The sequence below is a fragment of the Nerophis ophidion genome, linkage group LG03, assembly GCF_033978795.1.
Source record: "Nerophis ophidion isolate RoL-2023_Sa linkage group LG03, RoL_Noph_v1.0, whole genome shotgun sequence".
Taxonomy (NCBI): Eukaryota; Metazoa; Chordata; class Actinopteri; order Syngnathiformes; family Syngnathidae; genus Nerophis; species Nerophis ophidion.
This window is the reverse complement of record NC_084613.1, coordinates 8369175-8379610: the sequence shown is the minus strand read 5'-3', so window position 1 is coordinate 8379610 and position 10436 is coordinate 8369175. Positions and strand designations below refer to the sequence as shown.

The 10436-nt window shown below is 44.0% G+C and overlaps 1 protein-coding gene across 1 annotated transcript; it reads right to left on the bottom strand.

Annotated features, from left to right (window-relative positions):
- Positions 1–2018: 2018 nt before the first annotated feature.
- On the bottom strand, positions 2019–10179 carry myct1b (myc target 1b). The gene is made up of 2 exons (XM_061893679.1): positions 9857–10179; positions 2019–2635 (listed from the first exon to the last, which is right to left on the bottom strand). The coding sequence occupies exons 1-2, from the start codon at positions 9918–9920 to the stop codon at positions 2145–2147; spliced, it is 555 nt and encodes a 184-aa protein (XP_061749663.1). The 5' UTR covers positions 9921–10179; the 3' UTR covers positions 2019–2144.
- Positions 10180–10436: the final 257 nt, after the last annotated feature.

The following is a 10436-nucleotide window of genomic DNA, read 5'->3' as shown; positions in this document are numbered from 1 at the left end:
GATAGAAGCAGTCTTTCAGTCTTTTTTGTCCGATACAAGCAGTCCTTCAGCGTTTTTACTTATGTGTGATATCATGTGCGATACAATCAGTCCGTCAGCCTTTTTACTTGTGTGATATATTGTCCGATACAAGCAGTCCTGCAGCATGTTTACTTGTGTGTGATATCATGTGTCATACAAGCAGTCCTTCAGCCTTTTAACATGTGTGTGATATCATGTCCAATACAAGTTTACTTGTGTGTGATATAATGTCTGATACAAGCAGTCCTTCAGCCTATTTTTTACTTGTGTATGATGTCATGTTCGATACAAGCAGTCCTTCAGCATGTTTACTTGTGTGTGATATCATGTCTGATATAAGCAGTCCTTCAGCCTGTTTTACTTGTGTGTGATATCATGTGTGATACAAGCAGTCCCTCAGCTTTTTTACTTGTGTGTGATATCATGTCCGATAGAAGCAGTCTTTCAGTCTTTTTTGTCCGATACAAACAGTCCTTCAGCCTTTTTACTTATGTGTGATATCATGTGCGATACATGCAGTCCTTCAGCCGTTTTACTTGTGTATGATATCATGTCCGATACAAGCAGTCCTGCAACATGTTTACTTGTGTGTGATATCATGTGTCATACAAGCAGTCCTTCAGCCTTTTAACATGTGTGTGATATCATGTCCAATACAAGTTTACTTGTGTGTGATATCATGTCTGATACAAGCAGTCCTTCAGCCTATTTTTTACTTGTGTATGATGTCATGTTCGATACAAGCAGTCCTTCAGCATGTTTACTTGTGTGTGATATCATGTCTGATATAAGCAGTCCTTCAGCCTGTTTTACTTGTGTGTGATATCATGTGTGATACAAGCAGTCCCTCAGCTTTTTTACTTGTGTGTGATATCATGTCCGATAGAAGCAGTCTTTCAGTCTTTTTTGTCCGATACAAACAGTCCTTCAGCCTTTTTACTTATGTGTGATATCATGTGCGATACATGCAGTCCTTCAGCCGTTTTACTTGTGTATGATATCATGTCCGATACAAGCAGTCCTGCAACATGTTTACTTGTGTGTGATATCATGTCTGATAGAAGCAGTCTTTCAGTCTTTTTTGTCCGATACAAACAGTCCTTCAGCCTTTGTCATAAAAGCAGTCCTTCAACCTTTTAACATGTGTGTGATATCATGTCCGATACAAGTTTACTTGTGTTTGATATCAGGTCCGATACAAGCAGTCCTGCAACATGTTTACTTGTGTGTGATATCATGTGTCATACAAGCAGTCCTTCAACCTTTTAACATGTGTGTGATATCATGTCCGATACAAGTTTACTTGTGTGTGATATCATGTGCGATACAAGTTTACTTGTGTTTGATATCAGGTCCGATACAAGCAGTCCTGCAACATGTTTACTTGTGTGTGATATCATGTGTCATACAAGCAGTCCTTCAACCTTTTAACATGTGTGTGATATCATGTCCGATACAAGTTTACTTGTGTGTGATATCATGTCCGATACAAGTTTACTTGTGTTTGATATCAGGTCCGATACAAGCAGTCCTGCAACATGTTTACTTGTGTGTGATATCATGTGTCATACAAGCAGTCCTTCAGCCTTTTAACATGTGTGTGATATCATGTCCGATACAAGTTTACTTGTGTGTGATATCATGTGCGATACAAGTTTACTTGTGTTTGATATCAGGTCCGATACAAGCAGTCCTGCAACATGTTTACTTGTGTGTGATATCATGTGTCATACAAGCAGTCCTTCAACCTTTTAACATGTGTGTGATATCATGTCCGATACAAGTTTACTTGTGTGTGATATCATGTCCGATACAAGTTTACTTGTGTTTGATATCAGGTCCGATACAAGCAGTCCTGCAACATGTTTACTTGTGTGTGATATCATGTGTCATACAAGCAGTCCTTCAGCCTTTTAACATGTGTGTGATATCATGTCCGATACAAGTTTACTTGTGTGTGATATCATGTGCGATACATGTTCAAAGAAACCCTTAAAAGACTTTCTCTGGACATTTCTTTATTGTGAAATTCCAAAGCATCCTAACATGAAAATAGAGGGGAAAAACTGAACCATGGCTCCCTGGCTCCAGACTTCCATTCAGATGAGGTCCATGGGAGAGTTCTAAGTGCGGGACTCCTGGAAAGCATGGAGGATGCTGTTGTAGGCCGGGGGCGGAGTCTGCGAAGGCAGGAAGCCCTTCAGTCCGTTGCCCCCCAACCAGAAGGAATGACGCTTGTTGGGTACCAGCGATTCCGAGTCGGATGCCAACGTGTCCTCCGGGATCTGGACCCGGGTGTCGTCGCCCAGCTCCGCCTCCGCGCCTCCCTTCCTGGGCACCGGCCGGAAGGTGGAGGTCTCCGGCCCCGGCTTGGTCCCCAGGGGCCCCACCGGCTCCAGGGAAGGCTGGCGGTAGACGCTGAGGAAGGTGCTGCGGTAGAGTCCCAGCTGGCCCTCAGTCGGGATCTGGGATCGTAAGGATTTCTTCTTCCGGGTGCGGCGGGTGATGCGGGCGGTGGCTCGGCGCCGGGACGCCCAGGTCAGCATCACGTAGACCAGAGCGCCCAGCAGGAGGCCGACCAGGATGGACAGACCGAAGGCCAGAATCATGTCCCCTGCACACAAGACATTTTCCACATCAACCAGTGAAAGTGTCACTTCTTCCGCTTAGCCGAAGTCGGGTCGCGGGGGCAGCAGCCTAAGCAGGGAAGCCCAGACTTCCCTCCCCCTAACCACTGCGTCCAGCTCTTCCCGGGGGATCCCGAGGCGTTCCCAGGCCAGCCGGGAGACATAGTCTTCCCAGCATGTCCTGGGTCTTCCCCGTGGCCTCCTACCAGTCAGACGTGCCCGAAATACCTCCCTAGAGAGGCGTTCGGGAATACAATGATTTGCAAATCCCTTTCAATCAATCAATCAATCAATGTTTATTTATATAGCCCCAAATCACAAATGTCTCAAAGGACTGCACAAACCATTACGACTACGACATCCTCGGAAGAACCCACAAAAGGGCAAGGAAAACTCACACCCAGTGGGCAGGGAGAATTCACATCCAGTGGGACGCCAGTGACAATGCTGACTATGAGAAACCTTGGAGAGGACCTCAGATGTGGGCAACCCCCCCCTCTAGGGGACCGAAAGCAATGGATGTCGAGCGGGTCTAACATGATACTGTGAAAGTTCAATCCATAGTGGCTCCAACACAGCCGCGAGAGTTCAGTTCAAGCGGATCCAAGACAGCAGCGAGAGTCCCGTCCACAGGAAACCATCTCAAGCGGAGGCGGATCAGCAGCGTAGAGATGTCCCCAACCGATACAAGCGAGCGGTCCATCCTGGGTCCCGACGAGCGGTCCATCCTGGGTCTCGACTCTGGACAGCCAGTACTTCATCCATGGTCATCGGACCGGACATAGGAGAAAGAAAAGAAGCGGCAGATCAACTGGTCTAAAAAGGAGGTCTATTTAAAGGCTAGAGTATACAGATGAGTTTTAAGGTGAGACTTAAATGCTTTCAACTTATATTCAATTGAATAGACTGCAACGACAGGATATTTGACGTTCACGCTGGTAAATCTTCCACTTTGCATCAGTCCATCTTAGAAGAAGCCGGCGGCGTTTCTGGATGTTGTTGATAAATGGCTTTCGCTTTGCATAGCAGAGCTTTAACTTGCACTTACAGATGTGGTGACAAACTGTATTTAGTGACAGTGGTTTTCTGAAGTGTTCCTGAGCCCATGTGGTGATATCCTCTAGAGATTGATGTCGGTTTTTGATACAGTGCCGTCTGAGGGATGGAAGGTCACAGTCATTCAATGTTGGTTTCCGGCCATGCCGCTTACGTGGAGTGATTTCTCCAGATTCTCCGAACCTTTTGATGATATTATGGACCGTAGATGTTGAAATGCCTAAATACTTGGTACTGGGTGGGGATTGAACCAGGGACCCTCGGGTTGTACACCGCCGTGCGCCACGCCGTCCCCAAACAGGACAGTTAAAAAGAAAAAGTAACTTTGAGGAAATAAATGTTGTATAAAAACAAAATAGAATGTAGTACTAACAACTACAGTAGTTTTATGAAGTATTTTAATAATAATGTACACCATTTACCTTGGAAAGTGAACTTCTACGGCATTTCCTCCAGCGGCTTTTCCGTCAAAAAAACCATCTGCAGCTTTTTCATATATTTCATGGAAAAATGTAGGCCGATTAGATTTTGACACCCTTGGCTGGCGTTAGACTCATTTTACTTTAGTATGGTGCAGACTCGCAGTGATACGCTCGAATTGCTTCATCAACATCATCTTTTGGATGATTTTTTTCATTCAATAATGTATATATATATATATATATATATATATATATATATATATATATATATATATATATATATATATATATAGAAAAGCGTTACCAAAACGGCCTTCTTTCATCTCCGTAATATCGCTAAAATTCGCTCCATTTTGTCCACTAAAGACGCCGAGATCATTATCCATGCGTTTGTTACGCCTCGTCTCGATTACTGTAACGTATTATTTTTGGGTCTCCCCATGTCTAGCATTAAAAGATTACAGTTGGTACAAAATGCGGCTGCTAGACTTTTGACAAGAACAAGAAAGTTTGATCACATTACGGCTGTACTGGCTCACCTGCACTGGCTTCCTGTGCACTTAAGATGTGACTTTAAGGTTTTACTACTTACGTATAAAATACTACACGGTCTAGCTCCAGCCTATCTTGCCGATTGTATTGTACCATATGTCCCGGCAAGAAATCTGCGTTCAAAAGACTCCGGCTTATTAGTGATTCCTAGAGCCCAAAATAAGTCTGCGGGCTATAGAGCGTTTTCCGTTCGGGCTCCAGTACTCTGGAATGCCCTCCCGGTAACAGTTCGAGATGCTACCTCAGTAGAAGCATTTAACTCTCACCTTAAAACTCATTTGTATACTCTAGCCTTTAAATAGACCCCCTTTTTAGACCAGTTGATCTGCCGCTTCTTTTCTTTTTTCTCCTATGTCCCCCCCCTCCCTTGTGGAGGGGGTCCGGTCCGATGACCATGGATGAAGTACTGGCTGTCCAGAGTCGAGACCCAGGATGGACCGCTCGTCGGGACCCAGGATGGACCGCTCGCCTGTGTATCGGTTGGGGACCTCTCTACGCTGCTGATCCGCCTCCGCTTGGGATGGTTTCCTGTGGACGGGACTATCGCTGCTGTCTTGGATCCGCTTTGAACTGAACTCTCGCGGCTGTGTTGGAGCCACTATGGATTGAACTTTCACAGTATCATGTTAGACCCGCTCGACATCCATTGCTTTCGGTCCCCTAGAGGGGGTGGGGGGGGTCTGAGGTCCTCTCCAAGGTTTCTCATAGTCAGCATTGTCACTGGCGTCCCACTGGATGTGAATTCTCCCTGCCCACTGGGTGTGAGTTTTCCTTGCCCTTTTGTGGGTTCTTCCGAGGATGTCGTGGTCGTAACCATGGCCGGCTCTACGCAATGCAAGAGGGGGCAGAGCCCCCTTAAATAAATGTCTTGCCCCCTCAAATCAAAATTTGAGAAAGCTAATTTTAATAAACTCACAAAATTACTACATTACAAGTTGACAAAATGATCTGCACTAGCGGAAAAATCCGCCGAAAAAGGGACACACGATATAGTAGTGTCGGCTTCCCTCTCATCCCTCCCTCCGCTGTGCGTGTATTCAACATTCCACAGGCTGCGCAGCAGACACACACCCCTCAGCCCTCAGTAAACATCCAATCACTGTTGCAGTATGAAAGTCAAAGAAAAGGAAAAGTTGTCTACATTTATCATATACTTGTTAGAATGGGTGTATATGTGTAGTCTTATCTGTCACAAACACGTTTATCGTCGCGGACTTTCGGTGCTACGGAGTTCCTTTTTTTTTATTTTTTTATTTTTTTATTTTTTTTTTTAACTTGACGAGAGCAGTGACAGCGGAGGCTCTGAGCAGCAGTGGTTTGGAAGGCAGAGAGCCTCCACTGTCCCTGTAACAAGTTACAAGTCCTTCATGATGCTGTTAATGAGGGTAAAATTGGTATATTAGCAGTCCTCCTCTGCTGTCCTCTGTTCAGAGCGGAGTCCCTAGCAACGGCTTGTTTTACTTAGCAACGGTCTGGCAATCGACTGCTGGAATTCTTTTTCTGTTGTTTTTCTTGTAAGTCTACATAGTCAACCTTTAATGTTTCAATCTACAGAGAAATGAAAGAGGAGTGGAGAGAAAGGAGTTTTTGAGCTGTTAACCTTCGTCTTGTGTTAGGGTCGTCACCGACCCGTTTTAGTTTTTAAATGCATAAAAACACCACATACATTTATTTTTTTGCATCAAAGCTTTTTGACTTGGTCAGGAACCTCTTTGTCAACAAAATAAAACATTTTAATTTTTTTCACTAAATTATAAAATGCTCTGGTAGAAATTATGCCCTTGGTGTTGTTAGGGTCGGTTTCGACCCGGTTATAAAAATAAGATGCTAAAGCAATGATAAGAGCCAAAACTGAACACACTGACAGCCAGCTCCTCTCCCAATCATGTGAGCTTTAGTGGATTCTCATTTTACCTTGTTATCCTGTACAAAAACAAACAAAAGACGGACACTAAAAGTGTCACTTTTTGCCACTCTGATTTTGTTTTTTTATTAGTTTTGGAACTAGTAATCTATTTCTCTTGGTTTCATTCGCTTGATTGGTTGTTTGTTTGATGTTGGATTTCTGTTGCTGAAAAAAATACTTTTTAGCCTTTTTCTTGAAGTAAATATATATGGGTCAAAATTGACCCGTAACACCATAAATGTTACTATAGTTAAAATTCTTAAAATGAAAAAATAAACAAAACACATTTATTCAAGAGATGTGTTCTAATACCCCTTAGTAATAGTTAGGTAACACAACAACCTTTTTTTTATGTATATGATTCTCTTGAGGTTCGTTTTACCATTTTTAATAATTGAAATCGAGGGGTATACTGACAAAAAAAAGGCCCAATGGCCCAAACCAAAAATATCAGAACCAATATTTTCAAGGATAAGGAAGCCTAACAAGGTAACCAAGAGATGAGAAACAAATTGGATGATAGATAATTGTTTTTAGTGTATTTTACAGCTGATTTAAGACATGGGTCAAAACCGACCCGTTAACATAAGAGATGGTAACAGAAAGCTAACACAATAGGAAGGTTAAATTCCCAACCAACCAAAACAAAAACAACAACAAAAATACAAAAGAAAAAAATGTTCTACTGTATAACTGTTCTGTTTTATAAATTAGTTTGAGATTATTTTTTTTATCATTATTCATCAGACTACCTTTCAGTTTTGTAAATATTCACTGAAGTGTGTGAAGTCCTACTTTGGGTCAAAATTGATTTGAGAGTTAGGCCATCCAGTTAGGATAAATGTTATGTTGTTGGTTGATAAAATCTGGATGAAGGATCCATCCATCCATCCATCTTCTTCCGCTTATCCGAGGTCGGGTCGCGGGGGCAGCAGCCTAAGCAGGGAAGCCCAGACTTCCCTCTCCCCAGCAACTTCTTCTAGCTCTTCCCGGGGGATCCCGAGGCGTTCCCAGGCCAGCCGGGAGACATAGTCTTCCCAACGTGTCCTGGGTCTTCCCCGTGGCCTCCTACCGGTTGGACGTGCCCTAAACACCTCCCTCTGGAGGCGTTCGGGTGGCATCCTGACCAGATGCCCGAACCACCTCATCTGGCTCCTCTCCATGTGGAGGAGCAGCGGCTTTACTTTGAGTTCCTCCCGGATGGTAGACCTTCTCACCCTATCTCTAAGGGAGAGCCCCGCCACACGGCGGAGGAAACTCATTCCGGCCGCTTGTACCCGTGATCTTATCCTTTCGGTCATGACCCAAAGCTCATGACCATAGCTGAGGATGGGAACGTAGATCGACCGGTAAATTGAGAGCTTTGCCTTCCGGCTCAGCTCCTTCTTCACCACAACGGATCGATACAACGTCCGCATTACTGAAGACGCCGCACCGATCCGCCTGTCGATCTCACGATCCACTCTTTCCCCACTCGTGAACAAGACTCCTAGGTACTTGAACTCCTCCACTTGGGGCAGGGTCTCCTCCCCAACCCGGAGATGGCACTCCACCCTTTTCCGGGAGAGAACCATGGACTCGGATTTGGAGGTGCTGAAGGATGTTTTATTTTATTTTATTCATTTATTTTTATTTTTCAGTCAATTAAACAATGGATGTCCGCTAACTTTTTGCAACTCAACGCCCAAAAAACGGAAATGCTGATTATCGGTCCTGCTAGACACCGAACTCTATTTAATAATACAAGTCTAACATTTGACAACCAAACAATTAAACAAGGCGACACGGTAAAGAATCTGGGTATTATCTTCGACCCAACTCTCTCCTTTGAGGCACACATTAAAAGCGTTACTAAAACGGCCTTCTTTCATCTCCGTAATATCGCTAAAATTCGCTCCATTCTGTCCACTAAAGACGCCGAGATCATTATCCATGCGTTTGTTACGCCTCGTCTCGATTACTGTAACGTATTATTTTCGGGTCTCCCCATGTCTAGCATTAAAAGATTACAGTTGGTACAAAATGCGGCTGCTAGACTTTTGACAAGAACAAGAAAGTTTGATCACATTACGCCTGCACAGGCTTCCTGTGCACTTAAGATGTGACTTTAAGGTTTTACTACTTACGTATAAAATACTACACGGTCTAGCTCCATCCTATCTTGCCGATTGTATTGTACCATATGTCCCGGCAAGAAATCTGCGTTCAAAGGACTCCGTCTTATTAGTGATTCCCAAAGCCCAAAAAAAGTCTGCGGGCTATAGAGCGTTTTCATTTCGGGCTCCAGTACTCTGGAATGCCCTCCCGGTAACAGTTCGAGATGCCACCTCAGTAGAAGCATTTAAGTCTCACCTTAAAACTCATTTGTATACTCTAGCCTTTAAATAGACTCCCTTTTTAGACCAGTTGATCTGCCGCTTCTTTTCTTTTTTCTCCTATGTCCCCCCCACCCTTGTGGAGGGTGTCCGGTCCGATGACCATGGATGAAGTACTGGCTGTCCAGAGTCGAGACCCAGGATGGACCGCCCGTCGGGACCCAGGATGGACCGCTCGCCTGTGTATCGGTTGGGGACATCTCTATGATACTGATCCGCCTCCGCTTGGGATGGTTTCCTGTGGACGGGACTCTCGCTGCTGTCTTGGATCCGTTTTGAACTGAACTCTCGCGGCTGTGTTGGAGCCACTATGGATTGAACTTTCACAGTATCATGTTAGACCCGCTCGACATCCATTGCTTTCGGTCCCCAAGAGGGGGGGTTGCCCACATCTGAGGTCCTCTCCAAGGTTTTTCATAGTCAGCATTGTCACTGGCGTCCCACTGGATGTGAATTCTTTTGTGGGTTCTTCCGAGGATGTCGTAGTCGTAATGATTTGTGCAGTCCTTTGAGACATTTGTGATTTGGGGCTATATAAATAGACATTGATTGATTGATTGATATATATATATATATATATATATATATATCAAAATTTTTTTAACCTGATGTGGCCCCCGTGTGAAAAAGTTTGGGGACCCCTGAGCTAGAAGAAAGAAAAAGCACACTTGGAACCAAGCGGTCCAGTTGTAGTATTTCATAGCATGCTTGTGTTCTAGTGGGCCTCTTACATAAACACTTACATCATTCCCGCTGTGTGGGTTGTGTGGAGAAATTCACCATAAGGCTGCTGTCAGGTCTTATTTAAGTAGGACAGTCAGAAATACTTTTTTTTGGGGGGGGGGGGGGGTTATTTTGAAAGATTTCAGTTGAAGGATGAAATAGAGGCGCACTCACCCGTGTTAAAAGACTGCAGTATTTCCAAAAGGGGATGCGTCTCATTATGTGCCATTTTCTTCATTCCCAAGACAAGCTTCTTCTTCTACTTCTTCTCGTGTGTGTGTGTGTGTGTTGTAGGAAACTTTGCTGTCACACTTCCTTCCCTCTCTGGCTTTAAAATTAGCAAGTCCACAGCTTATCTGCCTGGGACATTGTTTCCCCCACTTTTGCCATCATTTCCTCCAGATCAATACCCTTTTCTGTCGTCCACAAAGGACTCCCACGGCCGTTAACTCCTATGACGCGGATGCTGCTCCTTTATTTTCCGGCTCGAATAAAAAATATGAAAATGTTTAAAAAGTCATGTAAGCGTGGGTCTGTAGGGCTATCAGACTCTCAGTCCCTGTGGGGATTTCCTTCCATTGTTGGTGTTTCCACTCATCTGCAGAGGGTTTTACTCAAACTCTACTCATGTTTTTGCTTTAAAGCACGCTTTATTGTTACTTTTACACACTAATTAACTGATTAACTAAGAAAAACTATACCATTTTTTCGCTCCAAATAAGTATTTTAATTGTCTTTAGCTATTTTTTTATAT

Bases quoted from the DNA above. Each gene is read 5' to 3' on its own strand.
- myct1b (XM_061893679.1), bottom strand. From the start codon at position 9,920: ATGAAGAAAATGGCACATAATGAGACGCATCCCCTTTTGGAAATACTG. The intron at 2,636-9,856 runs GTGAGTGCGCCT...TCTTGTGTGCAG, and splicing joins ACTGCAGTCTTTTAACACGG to GGGACATGATTCTGGCCTTC.